The 19,626-nt window shown below is 35.5% G+C and overlaps 1 protein-coding gene across 4 annotated transcripts in view; it reads right to left on the bottom strand.

Annotated features, from left to right (window-relative positions):
• Window positions 1-19,626, bottom strand: part of AP3B1 (adaptor related protein complex 3 subunit beta 1) — a 276,626-nt gene that overhangs the window by 219,606 nt on the left and 37,394 nt on the right. For all 4 annotated transcript variants that reach the window (XM_032626082.1, XM_032626081.1, XM_032626080.1 and 1 more), the window contains exon 3: window positions 5,746-5,820. In XM_032626082.1, the coding sequence (XP_032481973.1) occupies window positions 5,746-5,820 (75 nt within the window). The remainder of the gene's footprint in view (window positions 1-5,745; window positions 5,821-19,626) is intronic.

Here is a 19,626-nt window from a genome sequence, read left to right as displayed (position 1 = left end):
TTCGCGCCCCGGTCCGGGAAGATCCCACATGCTGCGGAGCGGCTGGGCCCGTGAGCCACGGCCACTGAGCCTGCGCGTCCGGAGCCTGTGCTCCGCAACGGGAGAGGCCATGGCATTGGGAGGCCCGTGTACCGCAAAAAAAAAAAAAAAAAAAAAAAAGACAGGGAGTTCCCTGGTGGCACAGTGGTTAAGAATTGCCTGCCAACACAGGGGACACGGGTTCGAGCCCTGGTCTGGGGAGATACCACATGCCACGGAGCAACTAAGCCCATGGACCACAACTACTGAGCCTGCGCTCTAGAGCCCACGAGCCATAACTACTGAGCCTAGAGCCTAGTGTGCCTAGAGCCTGTGCTCCACAACAAGAGAAGCGACCGCAATGAGAAGCCCGTGCACTGCAATGAAGATTAGCCCCCACTCACCAGAACTAGAGAAAGCCAGTGCCCAGCAACAAAGACCCAACACAACCATAAATAAATAAATAAATAAACTTAAAAAAAAAAGAAGACAGCAAGTAACAAGTATTGGTGAGGATGTGGAGAAAAGGGAACCTTTGTGCTCTGTTGGTGGGATTGTAAGTTGGTGCAGCCACAGTGGAAAACAGAATGTAGGTTCCTCAGAAAATTAAAAATAGAACTACCATACAATCCAGCAATCCCACTCTTAGGTATACATTCGAAGAAAACAAAAACACTAATTCAAAAAGATATTAATACATGATCCCTATATTCATTGCAGCATATGTACAATAGCTAAGATATGGAAGCAACCTAAGTATCCATCGATAGATGAATGAATAAAGAAGATGTGGTGTGTACACACACACACACACACACACACACACACACAATGGAATATTAGCCATAAAAAAGAATGAAATCTCGACATCTGCAATAGCATGTATGGATCCAGAAGGTATTGTGCTAAATGAAATAAGTCAGACAAAGAAAGATAAATACCATATGATTTCACTTATATATAAGGAATCTAAATACAAAACAAATGGACAAACAGAACAGAAAGAGACTCACAGATACAGAGAACAAACTGGTGGTCGCCAGAGGGGAAAGGGGCAGGGGCATGAGTGAAATAGGTGAGGGAGATTAAGAGGTACAAACTTCAGTTATAAAATAAATAAGTCATGTAACGTACAGCATAGGGAATATAGTCAATAATACTGTAATAACTTTGTATGGCAACAGATGGTATTTAGACTTTATTGTTGAGATCATTTTGTAATGTATAAAAATATCGAATCGTGATGCTGTACAACTGAAAATAATTTTATATTATAAGTCAATTATACTTTAATTTTTTAAAATCTGATTTGAAATGTATTCTGTAGTAAAGATTTAACACAGTAGGCCAGAGATTGCTATCCTTAGAAAGCCTACTTATAAAGTTGGCCTTGACTGTTGTCTGGGAACTTGAACTTCAGAGGTATTGCCACCGTTCCCTAACTGATAAGGATGGTTTACATAAAAACAATATGGTTGGGCTTCCCTGGTGGCGCAGTGGTTGAGAATCTGCCTGCCAATACAGGGGACAGAGGTTCGAGCCCTGGTCTGGGAAGATCCCACATGCTGCGGAGCAACTAGGCCCGTGAGCCACAACTACTGAGTCTGCGCATCTGGAGCCTGTGCTCCGCAACAAGAGAGGCCGCAATAGTGAGAGGCCCGCGCACCACGATGAAGAGTGGTCCCCGCTTGCCACAACTGGAGAAAGCCCTCGCACAGAAACGAAGACCCAACACAGCCATAAATAAATAAATAAATAAATAATAAAATAAAATAAAAAACTAAAAAAAAAAAAACAATATGGTTTATGCTGGATATGGTTTTATGTTTACATAAAACCATATGGTTCTATGTTTACATAAAACAATATGGTTTAACATTCCAATTCTGGAATGTGCTAGGCAGTTAATGGGTACACGAGCAGCCCCCAATAAAGACTTGGGCACTGAGTCCCTTAAGAACTTTCCTAGTAGACAACACTTCACACATTTTGTCAGAGGTGATGCTGGAGGAATCGAATGTCACAGGGAAAATCACTGGGGAGGCTTCTTAGAAGCTTGCATCTGGTTTTCTCTGGACTTCACTTCATGCACCTCTTTCAGTACCTAATTTTTGTTGTGCATCTTTCAGTTATTAAGTCATAGCTATGAATCTATCTATAACCTGAGATCCTGTGGATTAGCCCAAAGAATGAGGGAACCTGTGGGTAGTCTTGGGATTCTCCCCTGACATAGATCATAGTGCAAAATTTAATAGCTAAAACTTTTTAAACTTTTAGAACAAACTGGGAGAAATCTTCATAACATTAGGTTAGGCAAAGATTTATCAAGCAGGTCACAAAAAAGCCTCAAGTATAACTAAGAAAACTGATAAAATGTACTTTATCAAATCAAACGTTTATTCTTTGAAAGACATTAATAAAACAAAAAGGCAAGCTACAGACTAGGAAAAAATAAATAATAGTAAATAACCATCAATCTGACAAAAGGCTTGTATCAGAATATATAAAGAATTTTTATACTCTAGACAAAAAAATTAAAAATAGGTTAAAGATCTGAACAGATATTTTAGAGAAGATTTATGACTGATCAAAAAGATCATGAAAAGATGCTCAACACCACTAAGTATCAGGAAAATGCAATTAAAGGCACAATGAAACACCATTACGCATCCACCAAAATGGCTGAAGTCAGACTCTAACAAGATCAAGTGTTGAAAGGGATATGAACTGACTGGAACTCCACACATTCCTGGTGGGAATGCAAAGGGCACAGCCACTTTGGAAAACTACATGGTACTATTTTCTAAAAATTAAACATATTCTTCCCAGACAATGCAACACAACTAAGCCTAGGTACTTACCCAAGAAAAATTAAAATACATGCCCATAAATAGCATTTTATTTGATCCAAGTGTATTTCAACTGGTAAATTAAAAAACTGTGAAATATCCATATTATAGCAAAAAAAGGAACAAAACATGAATACATGAAACAGCAGAGATGAAACTCAGTAGCCTAAGTAAAAGAAGTCAAACACAACAGCTTCTATACTGTATGATTTGATTTATAAAAAATTCTAGAAACAACAAAACTATACTGACAGAAGGCAGATCAGTAGTTGCATGAAGACACCATACACAAAAATTAACCCCAAACAGATCACAGTCCTAAATATAAAAGCTAAAACTATAAAACTCTTCGAAAAAAAAGACAAGTGTAAATCTTTGTGACCTTGAATTAAGCATCAGTTTCTTAGATATGACATCTAAAGCATCAGCAAATATATATATATATATATATATATCTCAATAGTTGTCATCAAAATTAAAAACTTCTGTGCTCCAAAGGGCATTATCAAGAAAATAAAGGGATAACCCACAAAACAGGAGAAAAATATTTGCAAATCATACATCAGATAAGGGTCTAGTATTCAGAATTCATAAAAAACTGTTAAAAATACACAATAAAAAGACCAACAACCCAATTATAAAATGGGAAAAGGATCTGAATAGATATTTTTCTAAAGAAGATATACAACTGGCCAATAGATTCTCAACAATTTTCTATTAAGGAAATGTAAATCAAAATTTCAATGAGATACCACTTCACACCCACTACAGTATACAATCTAAAAGACAGACAATAATTTTTTTTTTACTAAAAGGAAAATAAGTGTTGGTGAGGATGTGGAGAAACCAGAACTCACATACATTGCTGATGGAAACATAAAATGGTTACAGCTGCTGTGGAAAACAGTTCTGAAGGTCCTCAAAATGTTAAACACAAAGTTATTTTATGACTTAGCAATATCACTCCAAGGTATATATGCAAAAGAAGTGAACACATACGTGCACACAAAAACTTGTACAGAATGTTTACAGCAACATTACTGACAAGAGCCAAAAAGTGGAAACAACCCAAATGTCCATCAACTGATGAATAAAAATGCAGTATACCCATACAATAGAATATTATTCAGCAAAAAAGGAGCAATAGAGTAATGATGCATACTATGACATGGATGAACCTTGAAAACATTATGCTATGTGAAAGAAGTCAGACACAAAAGCACATACTGTATAACTCAATTTATATGCAATGCCCAGAGTAGGCAAATCCATGGAGACAAAAGGTAAATTAATGGTTGCCTAGGGCGAGGGGGTGTTGTGGAGTAACTGCTAATGAATATAACGTTCCTTGTTGAGGTGATAAAAATGTTGTGGAATTAGATGGTGGTGATGATTGCACAATTCTGTGAATACACTACACATCACTGAACTGTACACTTTAAAAGCGAGAAGTTTATAACATGTTATTTATGCTTTGATAATCTTTTAAAAAGATGACTGATTCTTTAAAGTAAAAATTATAACCATGTATTTAGGGTGCTTTAGCATATTTAGAAGTAAAATGCATAAAATGGGAACAGACTGGAGGGAGCAAATAGAAATTTACTGATGTAAGAATATATGAAGGGGTATAATTATTTGAAACTAGACTGTGATAACTTAAAAATGTATATGTAAATACTAGTGGTAGACTGTAGTAAGTTAGATATATACATTGTAGCCCCTAGAGCAAGCACCTACAGAATAAACAGAGGTACAGCTTCAAGAGTAATATTAATAATACTAGATTATAAGTGAAAAAACTTCCCTTTATCTTTAATTTCTACTACTTATACTCCATTTCCCTCCACCTAAAACATCCTGCCCTGATGTCACCAGGTCCTTGAAAATATTCGTCAATGGAGACTGCTGCTTCTCCCAAATTTACCAGACTGAAAAAGAGGACTAGGCTGATTTCTTGATGCTCACAGTTGCTAGTATGGGCAAATAGGAAACATGTGTGCTGGCATTTTCATTCTCGTGCAGATATCACTAGCTCCTACTACTTCCTAGTAAACACACCCTCCTCAAAAACAAACACTCCCAACATACCCCCAGACAATCACTACCAACATCAGTTGAAGTTGACACTCATGACAGATGTGGCCATTCAATCTTCATTACAACCTTCTGTTCTTTTGAAATACAAGGCATTTGCTCACATTAATCTCTAATTCTCTTCATTGAACTTTTCATACTACTCATCTTTCTCAATGGTTTCTACACTGGCTCCTATTTTTCTTCTGCACTCTATTAGAAGTCATTAGTCCATTTGACCTAACATTAATTACGGTGGCCTCAAAGTTCTGTGAATTCCTCTGTTTCAAATTCCATGTACAAGCCTATACAGGGACCAGTAATTGAAGGTTCCCACTACATCCTGCCTTCTGCTCACATCCTACTATACTGAGGCAAGGTCTATCAGAACTAAGATGCTCCAGGAAGCGCACTAGATTTGGAGTTACAACACCTGGGTTCAATCCCTGCCCTGATACTGCAGGAATTTAGGTCTGTTTCACTGGACATAATGATATCTTAAAATTAAGTCCCTAGAGCAGAATTTCAACTAAATTGGCTTCTAAGAATATTCAACAAGTTACCACCCTTCACCCAGGTGAATTAATCTCAATTTTACTTTTCATATTCTCCACCAAAATTCCAAAGCTAAGATTGTCTACTTTGTATTCTATATCACCTATTTAAGATTATGGACATTGTAACTGTATCGAAAATCTAGCGTCACAAGTATCTTATCATATGTTGTGTTTCAAAGTAACTAAAAAGTATATGATTCTTTCACAACAAAAGGAATCATGAAAATTATGAATCAAAACAGTACCTCAATATTTTTACTGGCCACATTCTTCACAACAGCAGGAAACAGATCAGATGCATTTTTCCCTTTTGCAATCATCTGAAGAATAAAAGTGGAATATTAGGGCTGAAATTTTTTAAAAATTAGTCATTTGAAAAAAAACATAAATTCTATATACATTAAATATTTAGAAGATAAGCTACAGAAACAAATAAGCTATAGAGTTAACAAACAACTCTTTTTGAGTCACCTTATTTATTCCAACTACCTGCAGCAAAGAACAAACAATCTCTTGGGAATCAATATAAATACACATAGACATATTAAGGAAGAAACAGTAATTTAAAGACATAATATTTACAATAGTTTTCTCTGGCTAATGGTGTTGTAAACACTTTTTAAATATTTGTACTCTTCTTTATTTTCCAAGTTCTTACATTAAAGATGCAATGCTTTTGCAATGGGGGTGGGGGTGGAGAATGAATGTTATTTTTTTTTTTTTTTTTTTTTTGCGGTATGCGGGCCTCTCACTGTTGTGGCCTCTCCCGTTGCGGGGCACAGGCTCCGGACGCGCAGGCTCCGGACGCGCAGGCTCCGGACGCGCAGGCTCCGGACGCGCAGGCCCAGCCGCTCCGCGGCATGTGGGATCTTCCCGATCCGGGGCACGAACCCGCGTCCCCTGCATGGGCAGGCGGACTCTCAACCACTGCGCCACCAGGGAAGCCCTGAATGTTATTTTAAACAAACTACAATAATGCTTTCTCCTTCGGCTTTCTTTTTATAGATTCCCCTACTTCTCCAACCATTTTTTTCAAAGTTCCCTTCACCAGGTCCTCTTCCTTTCCCCACTAAAGTTCTGTGCACCAACATCTTTTCAGGCTACACTGTTCTACAATCTCTGAAATGCCTGAGATTTCATTCACCCTCAACATGTTAACTCCTACCTCTACAGGGATCAACTCCCCAAACTCTAGCCCTAACTCTAGGCCCTAGTTCCACTTCTCTAACTGAACATTATTAGATGTCTTTCTCATCCAAAACTTGCTATGTCTAAAACCAAACCTATTTGTCCTGATAAAATGGCATTCATGCTAGAATTTCCTATTTCCACCAATTTTCCCAGATACCAGAAACCATGAAATTATCTTGGTCTCTCCTCACATCTACACAGTAACCAGGTCCTGTTGTGAATTCTTAGCACACTCACATTAATCCCTTTCTCCTGTTACTATCCTAGTATAGATCAGTATCACCTACAGAGGACTTTTCCAACAATCTCCTCCTTCTGTCCATAACGTACATCACCGACAGTTTAATATGCTCAAACTACCACTTTGCACGTCAGCTCCCCCTCAAAGATCTCAAAACTCAAAAGCCCCTGACTGCCTAAGAGTCCAAACTATTTCATTTACTATTCAAATGACTTAATTGCATTAACATCCCTTTTAAGCTCATCAACCATTATTGTTCTACACCAATGTTATTATAAAAGTAAACTGATCTACTCCTTGCACATTCTCTGGCTCCTCTATGCTGGTGCTCATATCATGCCCCCAACCCACTTCTTTTTACTTTTCTAAGTTCTACCCTTCTATCTAGTGTATCATCAAATTCTAATCATTCTCCCTTGCTAGAGCCATCTCCTAACACCTAGCCCACTATGACGTCCAATCCTAATTTCCTCTAGAATTTTTTAATCTACGTTTTTCATTTAGAATTTCCTATGTGTTACCTTTTATTTCTATTTATTTCAGCTTTATGTCTACCTGTATTTCCATTTCCTTCACTCTCATTCCCAGAATATATCTTTATGTCTTTTAATAGTACGGACTTTGGTAGCCACAAAATAAAGTTTTAACTACAGGATAATTTTTTGGAAAAGGGATCTTGGGACTTCCCTGGCAGTCCAATAGTTAAGACTTCACCTTCCAACGCAGGGGGTGCAGGTTCAATCCCTGGTCAGGGAGCTAAGATCCCACATGCCTCGGGGCCAAAAAAACAAAACATAAAGCAGCAGCAATATTGTAACAAATTCAATAAAGACTTTATAAATAGTCCACATCAAAACCTAAGTAAATATATATATAAAGTCTAAAATACCATTTTAAAAAAAGGGATCTTTATGAATTATCTAAGAAACCTAAGAAACTACCTTAAAAAGGTAGAAGGCATTATTTTTATAAATTTACAGAAATGTTTTATAAATACTATGTGACATTTTAAACAACAATAATCCCAGTTAACAATATCTCAGAAGACCTTTCTACATGACAGCTTTAGAACACTCTAATACAAACTAGTCTTTTCATTTTCTATTTCTTTACCTGTGAAATTATTTGAGTATTCTGTGAAACCTTCTGAGTATTAAAGAAGGTTCACGAAATAGTGCAACTAAAGTATCTTTATATGACTTTTACAATTTTCTTATCTGTAAAATGAGGAGAGAGGGATTAAATGTTCTCTAGGTCCCCTTCCTTCAGTCATTCAGTAATTACCTAAAGTCAGAGATCCTATCCTATGATATCCTACTCCAAGGCTTCCCCAACTTTATTCTACAGAATGCTATTCAAAAACATGTTAATACACAAGGGAGAAAAAAAAACCTGTAGTCAAATTCATTCAACAGATATTTGCCGAGAGGATACTACATGCCAGGGACTATTCTAGGCCTTGGGGATACAACCGTGAACAATATAGTCTTTACCCATCGGAGCTCACCTTTTAATGAGGGTGAGGGGCAAAAAACAAATATAGTATGTGAGGTGGTAACAAGGGTACTATGGAGAAAGATAAAGAACTGCAGGAGAAATGGGAAGTGCTAGGGTAGGGGTGGGAGTTGCTGTTTTATGTTTTGGTTAGTGTTTGCACAGCATATATTTTTTATCCTTATATTTTTAATCTATCTATGCCTTTATATTAAAAGTGGGGCTTTCCTAGATAATGTACAGTTGCATCTTGATATTTTCATCAAATATGACAGTCTCTCTTAGTTGGTGACTTTAGATCACTTACATTTAATATAATTATTGATGTAGTTATATTCAGGTCTACCATTTTATTATCAGTTTTCTGTTTATTCCCTGTGTTTTGTTGTTCTGATTGCTGTTACCCTCATTATTTGGAAATTTTTTAGTATTTAATAATTTAACTTTTCTTTTTTATTTTAATTTTTATATTGACTATTCGGCTATATCTTTTTGTATAATTTTTATTGGTTCTTCTTCTAGAGATTACCAGATAATTACATAGATGCACAAACACAGTTGACAGATACATATACACAGGTAAGTCAAGATATGTCAAACCTTCCAGTTTACTTAGAGTTAATATTTCACAAGGTCAAATAAAATGTAGAAACCTTTCAACCATATAGGCCCTTTCAATCTGACCTCCCCACTACTCTTTATGTTATAGCCATCATACATTTTATATCTACATCCATCGAAAACCTCTCAGACAATGGGACACTTGGGAGGATAAAATTAGTCCTTTATGCTTACCAGATATTTACCATTTCTATTGGTCTCCCTCAAAATCCATCACATATTTCCCTTCAGCCTGGAGAACTTCCATTAGCCTTTCATTAAAGCAGATCGGCTAGAAGTACTCTACTATTTTTTTCTGCCTGAGAATGTCTCTATTCATCTTCATTCTTTCACTGGATTCACTGGATTCTAGGTTAACAATTATTTTCTTTCAGTACTTAGTCATTCAGTTTATCCTGATTGGGGATCATTGAGTTTCTTTCATCTATAAATTTAAGTCATTCATCAGTTGGGAAGTTTTCAGCAATAATGTCTTCAAGTATTTTTTCTGCCCTAAAATATATATGTTACGTGGACATAATGTTTTGGTATCATCCAACAAGACCTGAGGCTTTGTTCATCACTTTTCTTTTTAATCTCTATTCTAAGAATTGACTAATTTCTAGTGATCTGTCTTCAAACTTTTGACTCTTTCTTCTGTTATATCAATTCTGCTATTTAGTCAACCCAAGATATTTTTATTTCAGATATGATACTAGGACTTCCCTGGCAGCCCAGTGGTTAAGACTCCATGCTGCCACTGCAGCGGGGCAAAGGCTTGTTCCCTGGTCAGGGAACTAAGATCCCGCATGCCATGTTTTGTGGCCAAAAAAAAAAAAAAAAAAGAGATATCCAGATATGACACCATACACAAGACAGAAATTTCAACAAATTTCTAATGATGTGGTTCACTTGATATATTTTGGAAAACAACTATTTACCCATTAGTTACTACCTGGGGAATAAGTAGATATAGGATATCCCTTTCCCTGGCGTAACTTACCATCCAATCATAAGTGGCCCTAATATTACTCACTACTGAAGTATAAAACAAGAGAAATGTCTATGTATAAAACAAGAGAAATGTCTATTTAAGTCTTTACCCATTTTTAATTGGGCTGTTTTTAGTTTTTGGGTTATATGAGTTCTTTATATATTCCGGAGAGTCTGTATCAGATATATGATTAAAAATATTTTCTCCCATTCTGTGGGTTGCCTTCTCACTGGTTGACAGTATCATTTGATGCATGAAGTTTTAAATTTTGACATAGTCTAAATTATTTCTTTTGTTGCTCACCTTTTGATGTTATATCCAAGAATCCTTTGACAAATCCAGTGTCATGAAGTTTTTATCCTAAGTTTTCTTCTATGAGCTTTATGGTTTTAGCTCTTACATTTAGGTCTCTGATTCATTTTTTCACTTATTATATATATCATATGAGGTAGGGGTCTAAAAATTCATTCTCTTGCATGTGAGTATCCAGTTTCCAAACACCATTTGGGGAAATTCTACCCCCACTGAATTGTCTTGCACCCTTGTTGAAAATAATTTGGCCATATAAGTGAGGGTTTTCTTTTAAGGCTCTCTATTGTGTGTATATGTCTCTCTATATATCTGTCTTTACGTTGGTACCACACATTTTGATTACTGTAGCTTTGTAGTAAGTTTTGAAATCAGAAAGTATAAGACTTCTTTGTTCTTCTTTTTCAAGATTGTTTTGGCCATTCAGAGTCCAGTAAGATTCCATATGATTTTAAGATAGATTTTTCTATTTTTGCAAAAAACATCCCTGGGATTTTGATAGGAACTGCACTGAATATGTAGATAATTTTGGGAATATTGATATCCTAATAATATTAAGTCTTCCAATCAATGAACATGGGACATCTTTCCATTTATTTGTGTCTTAATTTCTTTCAGCAACATTCTAGTTTTCAAGGTACAAATCTTTTGCTTCCTTGGGTAAGTATTCCTAGGTATTTTATTCTTTTTGATGTTACCATAAATGAGATTATTTTCATAACTTCCTTTTAGGGTTGATGACTATTACCATATAGGAACACAACTAATTTTTATGTGTTAATTTTGTATCCTGCAACTTTGCTGAATTTGTTTATTAGTTCTAAAAGTTTTTTGTGGACTCTTTAGGGTTTTCTAAATATAAAAGCATGTTGTCTGTGAATGAAGATAATTTTACTTCTTTTCCAACTTGGCTGCCTTTGCTTTCTTTTTCTTACCCAATTGCTGTGGCTAAAATTTCCAATACTATGTTGAATAGAAGTGGTGACAGTGGGCATCCTTGTTTTGTTCCTGAACTTAGAGGAAAAGCTTTCAGTCTTTCACCACTGAGTACAATGTAAGCTGTGAATTTTTCATATTTGGCCTTTAAAATGCTGAGGTAGTTTCCTTTTATTCCTAGTTTGTTGAGTGTTTTATCCTGAAAGGGTGTTGAATTCTGTCAAATGCTTTTTCTGTATCATTAAAATAAACTTGTTTTTTCTCCTTCATTCTGTTAATGTGGTGTATTACAATGATTATTTTCATGTTATTCATGTTATTTTTAAAATACTGAATAATAATCTAGATCTAAAAATTCAGATCTAGGGAATTCCCTGGCGGTCCAGTGGTTAAGACTCCGTGCTTCCAATACAGGGTGCATGGGGTTTGGTCCCTGGTTAGGGAACTAAGATCCCACATGCCATGCAGCATGGCTCCCCCCCAAAAAATTCAGATCTAAAAACATAATTAATGTTAAAAAGCATTAATCTCTTTTTAACTCAGCAAGATAAAGAGGAGAAATTGCACTTACTTTCTCAGCAATTTCAACTAGCTTCATTCTTTACAGATATACAGATGGGGAGAAAATTCAGCATTTTTACTTTATAAATAATTACTAGTTAATTTACAAACCAGCAGTTAATTTTCAGACCCAACTGCAACTCTTAAGAATCAGCCCCCAAGAATAAATAGAGAAATAGAAAATGAACTGACCCTTGACTTCTATCCCAGAAAGTACTCTTGAAGCAAAATTGACAGAAAATCCATTAAGGTTCTATAGGCATTACATCACTAGTAAAAATTCAGGCCTGCTAACCAGGAACTGGTCCTGATGTATATTAGCATGGCAGAAAAAATTTGACCCATTAAACAACTTCCAACCTAAGAACAAAAAAGGATGCCAACATCAGCCACAAGTTGAATCCTTTAAAGTATACACAGAACTGAAGAATTTTTGTTGAAGGGAGAAAGAGAACAAAGGATGCGCAGTCAATAAGGACTTAGCCCAAAATGTTTATTATAATCATTAACTCAAGACAGTAAGAATTACACATGTTTTTATTTTCTTCTTCTTATATGGACTTTCTCAAAATTTTTCTACAACAATAATATACCATTTGAATTTGGTTTTATATTTTTTTTACACAAATAATAAACAAAAATATCTGGAACTTTGAAATTACCTTTAATTTTCTTAGGGTCAATAATATCCAACCAAATACCATGTAACATATATGGCTATGAAATAATATAGATCAGTAACTCTAATTAGGAATTTTAAGAATTTTATCTATCAAAGAAAGGTTCAGATTTGCTCATTATCCCAAAACTACAAAGACAAGCAAACTAACCTGAGAAAGACCTTTAATATCCAACACTTACTAAAAGAAAATACATCAAAGATTTCAATACGCCAAAATATTCCATTCTTTCAAGGACTCTAAATAATCAACTCATCAGTATTATAGCTAAAAAACTTATTACAAGTTCACTATATGAAGCAATACATTTCAAATTCTTAGTTCACATTTCATCAAGCCAAGATAAAATAAAAACATGTGCTTTAAACATTAGACACATATTTTTCAGAAATATCAAGAAAAATAACATATGTATGTTTCAACTTGAGTCCTGCTATGTAATAAGTGACCACAAGATTTTGAGGTAGGTAGCTTTTCTTTCCTAAGCATGCTTTGGCATACATGAGACTTTATTCAACATATAAACCATTGGAAACATTTCCCCATGATTCTAAATAAGCCTCAGATATTACCAAAGAAAGATAATAAAATGAACTGAAACTATCATTATGGTTTCTCTCTAGTAGATATTGCTGACAAGATGCTCTGTTGACTCGTAGGACTACCGACTATGAAAGATAGCCAGATGGGCACTGCCAGCATTTTGATATATATTAGAAAGTAATGTGTTAAAACAAATACATAACACTTAAAATTTTGGCAGATTAAAATTTAGAAATGTTTAAAGGTTTTTAACTATGAAGCTAAGGTCTTAAAACTACTCTGTAACCATGAGGTGGTAAAACCCCATATTCAGGGCTCATGAAACCTAAATTATGCAGAGAAATGTAAATATTGACAATTACATTTTAAAAATCCACGAAATTCTGAAGCCAATATAATATTCTGCTAATTGACCTCTAGCAAACTACTTCTACCCAACAGATGTTTTGAAATGATGCATACATGTGCATACATGAACATAACATTTTAAAAATAATTTTTAAAGCTCCCACATAGAAATATGGTGCTAACTAGAAATCGAACTAAAAACTGGACAGAAGTAAAGGTGAACAAATGATTGTTATAATATTTCACTGGAAAAAATTTCAAGAAAAATAACTATTAGTTATTTCATAAAAGAAGAAATTAGCAAACAATAACTGCTAGTTTAAAAGTGAAATACAGGGGAGGATATATCTTATATAACTGTTGTGCTATGAGTATGATCTTCCATTTTCTTCTCCAAAAGTTAAGTTAGAAAAGATCTGTGATGATGAACAGTTTCTCCTGAAAGGAAACTAGGTGACTGAATTTTGGAAGCACATCTTGAATCAGACCCACCATGCTCTTACTGAATTTTTAAGTTGCTGTTAGTTTGATATTAAAGCAAAATTTAAAATGTCTTAGTTTTCCCCATGGAACTTTAATATGTCAAAAGCCATATTGTCTAAATGTGTTTCTTAGACAAATACTGAGTAGTGTTTTAAATTCAGACATAGAGTTTCTACTGTGAACATATAAGAATGATTAATATTCTTTTTAAAGACATTTTTTCTTTTTATCATACATTCAGTAAATATTTTAATTTCATGATCAAAGAATGGTGATAGGTAATACCTGTTGTTTTCTTTTCTAGTAACTAAGAGGAGATCCTTATTTTATTTGTTGTAGCAAATTCCTAAATGAAAACTGGGCAAATGGTATCATATCTGGCCAGCTGCAACCTCCTGCCTTGACCTTCCTTCCTAGGGTTTCTTTGTTGTTGGGACTCTTGATTAAGTAGCCTTGGTTTCATTTTGTAATTTTGCTAGTCATCAGCAAATTCACTTGCATGACATTATTGCCAAATGAGAACACAGTTGAATTACTGTGACTGTGGTGTAGGGTAGTGCCATGGAGAAAACTTTGTTTTCTCTACAGGAAAAAAACTTTGTTTTCTCTACAGACTACAGAAATCATGAGTGAGGTATAGGTAAACGGAGAGCCACAACGATCCATGAACCAGTAGAGAGAGTTCAGATGTAAATCAACAAACACACAGTAAACTGATTTTCACTTGAAGCTGAAATTCAGCGGGGAAAGGACAGCTTTTTAATAACAAATGGTGGAATATTTAATAACAAATAGAGGAAAATCAGACATGCATTCAGCTCTTAACCTCACACCATACATAAAAAATAATGCAAAATAGATTATAGACCTAAACATAAAAGCTAAAAACAAGGGGAAATCTTTGCAAATTTGGAGCAGGCCAAGATGGCTTAAATAACAACTCATGCTATGAATCTAGCTCGACCCTAATCAAAAACTTCAACAGAGGACAAAAAGAAAACTATAATCCAACATCACTTAAACACACAGAAATATATCTACTTGAACTCTGCAGGATATATTAAAACCAAGACTAGAACATTACAAATATTTCCAATAAAATCAGAAACAAGATAGTGTTGTCTTCCACCACCACTACTATTCAACATCATAGTGGAGCTTTATCCAAGCAAAGAGAGGAGAAAAACAAATGATAAAAATATTTGAAAATAAAATATAAATCTGTCATAACTTCTGGACAATGTAATTAAGTATCCAGAACAACAAGCAAAGAAACCAAAAAACTACCAGATCTAAGAAGAGAGTTCACTGAGAAGGCCAAATGCGAGAACAGAAAAGTCATTTGTTTTCCTATACACCAGTAATAATTAATTTTGAAAATATAATGAAGGGAACCATTCATAATGGCCACCAAAATTTAAACGTACACAGGAATGAATCTAACAAGGAATGCTTAAGATTCCTTATGATTAGAAACTATAAAATATAAATATAACGCTACTGAAAGACAGGAAAAGAGGGAGGGAAGGGAGATGGAAATACACAAATTCCACATTACCCTAATCAAAATCTAAAAACAACTTTTAACAGAACTTGACAATTTGATCCTAAAGTTTATCTGGAAGATGAAACTTCTACTTTTATACCTCAATATTATTTAAAAATTTACAAATACATATTTGTGTCACTTGCATAATAAAGTAATTTTTTCCAGATCTATGGCAATATAATTGACATAGAATATTATGTAAGTTTAACGTGTCAGCAGGTACATGAAAAGATGCTCAGCATCACTAATTATCAGGGAAATGCACATCAAATCCACAGTGAGGTTATCACCTTAAACCTGTTAGAATGGCTATCACCGAAAAGACAAGAAATAACAAGTGTTGGTGAGGATGTGGATAAAAAGGAAACACTGTGCACTGCTGGTGGCAAATTGGTAATGTGAGACATATCTCACATATTTCGTATACACACATATACATATATCTGTATGTGTGTTGTGTGTAAAATGGGATATCATTCAGCCATGAGAAAGGAAGAAATCCTGCCATTTTTGACAACGTGGCTAGATCCTTGAAGACATTATGTAAAGTGACAGAATAACTTTTAATTAATAACCATTTTCCTACACTTAAAAAATCAAATTCCAAATTTACCTTTATACAAACTTCCTAATGAGAGACAGTCTATAACTACTAGACTAACTACTAGTATGCCTATATTTACATTTTTTTAATGTTTATTTTTTATTTATTTTTTTCTTATTCGTCATCCATTTTATACACATCAGTGTATACATGTCAATCCCAATCTCCCAATTCATCCCACCACCACCCCCACCTCCCGATATATTTACATTTCTTTATGATGTTTATTTACATTTAAGTTACATTTATAATAGTCAAGTAGTCTAGGTTATGAGAATATCAATTTTTATTTATCAGTTTGAAAGAGGAATATAGAAAAAACTACCAAATACCTCATTTTCATATTTAGTAATTTCAATAGTATCCTCAGATTTAATGAAATAATCTACCTTAATGGAAATGTAAAGCCAAAGTTTAATGAAATAATGAAGAGCACTGCCTGCTTTAAATGGATGGCAGTGCAGGACTGTAACCTGCAGGACCGCAAGCTGAAACAATGCAAAGCAATCTTGATAACCAACTGTAAAACTTATAATGGATCTGTGACTTCTTTTTTTTTAATTTTTTTTTTAAGTTTTAGTTATTTTATTTATTTATTTTTTGGTTGAGCCAGGTCTTAGTTGTGGCTCACCAGCTCCTTGGTTGTGGCATGCAAACTCTTAGTTGTGGCATGCATGTGGGATCTGGTTCCCCGACCAGGGATCGAACCTGGGCCCCCTGCATTGGGAACACGGTGTCTTATCCACTGTGCCACCAGGGAAGTCCCGGATCTGTGACTTCTAAAAATTTTGTAGAAACATTTAAAACTCTCTTATTATTGTCAGTCAGAAATGTATAGGAAAATGAAAAACGATAAAATATTTATTTAATATACTGTAACTTAACATTAGAAACGTTGAGAATTAACTTATCAAGAGTAGTTTGAATGGGCTCACCTTATTCTCAATCCTTTAAAGCAGGGGCCCCCAACCAGTACTGGTCTGCAGCCTGTTAGGAACCGGGCTGCACAGCAGGAGGTGAGTGGCGGGCGAGCAAGTGAAGCTTCATCTGCCGCTCCCCACCACTCACATTAATCACCACCTGAACCAGTGGTCCCCAACCTTTTTGGCACTAGGGACCAGTTTCATGGAAGACAATTTTTCCACAGATGGGGTTGGAGGGGAAGAGATGGTTCAGGCGATAACGTGAGCAATGGGGAGGGGCAGATGAAGCTTAGCTCGCTCGCCTGCCTCTCACCTCCTGCTGTGCGGCCCAGTTCCTAACAGGCCACAGGACCCCTGGCCTGAACCATCCCCCCCCATTGCTGTACCACCTGAACCATCACCACCACCCCCCACAACCCCACCCCATCCGTGGATAAACTGTCCTCCAAGAAACCGATCCCTGGTGCCAAAGAGGTTGGGGACCACTGATTTAAAGTACCAAGCAAGCAGGCTTCCCTGGTGGCACAGTGGTTAAGATCCACCTGCCGATGCAGGGGACACGGGTCTGAGCCCTGGTCCAGGAAGATCCCACATGCCACAGAGCAGCTAAGCCCGTGCGCCACAACTACTCAGCCTGCGCGCTAGAGCCCGCGAGCCACAACTACTGAATCCACGTGCCACAACTACTGAAGCCCACATGCCTACAGCCAGTGCTCCACAACAAGAGAAGCCACTGCAATGAGAAGCCCATGCACCACCACGAAGAGTAGCCCCCACTCACCACAGCTAGAGAGAAAGCCTGTGCGCAGCAACGAAGACCCAACGCAGCCAAAAATGAATAAATTAATTTTAAAAAAGAGAAAGAAAAGTACCAAGCAAGCATCTTTTCTATTCCTTGATAAATTACTCCTTTATAAGTTTGGATCAGCTTCCAACATTGTATCCTTTGTACTTTCAATGTTGTGAATTATCTCCTGGAGTTCCTCTAATGTGAAGATTTTTGGCAGCATCACTTCCTCTGGCATATCTTCGGCCTTTTCATCACAACTATTTTCCTCATTTATGTTGCAAAGCTTGCCTTACTGAAGTTCCTCAAGCTACATATTTAGAGTCTCTCAAAAAGGGGCAGTGTCACCATTTCCACAGTCAGCTATTTCTCTATAACTCCAGTTACATTCTATCTGAATTTCATTTCTAGTGTTATTTTCATTTCCTTGATGCATTTTAATCTTTATTGACCAAATCCCTCTTTTAATTAACTATTTTTATAAAATGTTAAGTGGGTTTCTCACTGGGAAACAAGTAGGGACCACTATTGCATGCTTTGCAGTCTGTACACAAACTGAATAACATACACAGCGACCAATCACTAAAAATAACTTTGAAAGAAGTAACATGACTGGTCACTGATCATGATGCACATTTGTTATATACATAGTGAGCTGTGGACTGAAGAGTGAGTGATGAAGTTTGTACATTATGCAGTTACCAAGTTAATATACCACGATATCTGAAATTTGAACCGTCTTGTTAGTGGACTGGTGTTATTTAACTAAACTGTGGTAACTGAGGTTCAAATATCAAAGTCACGCAAAGCAAGAACTACCTGTCCATAAATGCTGTTATTTATATGGTATAACATTAATAAACGAAAAATTTACAGAAGAATCTTCAACATTTGCCTTCATTACCAAATGACATAAATCTGATGCAAGAATCAAGTAATTTATAGGTGTTCTACAGATATAATTAGTCCTTGACTTTTATATATTTGATTTTCACAACTAACTTTTGAACAGGACATATTCATACCCATAATCATCTTTCATAAATGGGATTTGGATTTTAGAAAGGAGATTTCAAACTCTCACATGGTGGCATTGTCTGCTAGAAAACAATACTGTTTCAGTTGTGTTTACACCCTACTACAGTAGAGTTTATTTGTGCAATTATGGAAATTTACTACATTTTGACCTTATACAAAAATTTCTGGAAAACAAAATCAGCAGTGGTGGTGAAAAATTCATAGTAAGAATAAGAAAGGTTTTACGAATTTAATTCCACTGAGACAAGCAGAACTCTTTAGCATCAGTCACTGAATTAAGCTAGTTTTTTTTCACTGTGAATGTAAACTATCAAATACAAAAAAAAAAAAGACCAACACAAGTTACAAAACTACGTAAGATTTTATATATAATCAGAAATTGCATTATATTTAGTTCTCTGACAATGGAACCCTCTACATAATAACATATCAGTCCACCGTTTGAATTTTACATTACAACTGAAACTAGAGAAATGCTCTTACATTTACTAGTATTCATTAGAAGTTCTACACTGATAAACTGAATAAAGCATTTCTATTGGTAGTAATGGAATTTGAAAATCAGAAGAAAGCATGCTCACAAGTTTTAGGTCATAGAATGACAAAAAAAATACTTTAGCTCATTAGTATCCCTCTTTGTAGGAAGTCAAAATATTGTTGTATGTAATCTTATTTTGTCTTCAAACTGATTAGCACCCTATCTGACAAAAGAAATACCTTAATATTAGAGAGACGGAAATTAAAAAACAGAATAGGAACTCAAGTTTCTGAATTTTGTCACTTCATTACTTCCTCCAAAACATTTCAGACAGGAAACTTTAAGTTAACAATAAAGGGTAGATTGG

The sequence above is a fragment of the Phocoena sinus genome, chromosome 3 (genome assembly GCF_008692025.1).
Source record: "Phocoena sinus isolate mPhoSin1 chromosome 3, mPhoSin1.pri, whole genome shotgun sequence".
Lineage (NCBI taxonomy): Eukaryota > Metazoa > Chordata > Mammalia > Artiodactyla > Phocoenidae > Phocoena > Phocoena sinus.
The sequence above is the reverse complement of the archived record's forward strand: the minus strand, read 5'-3'. Positions and strand labels throughout refer to the sequence as shown.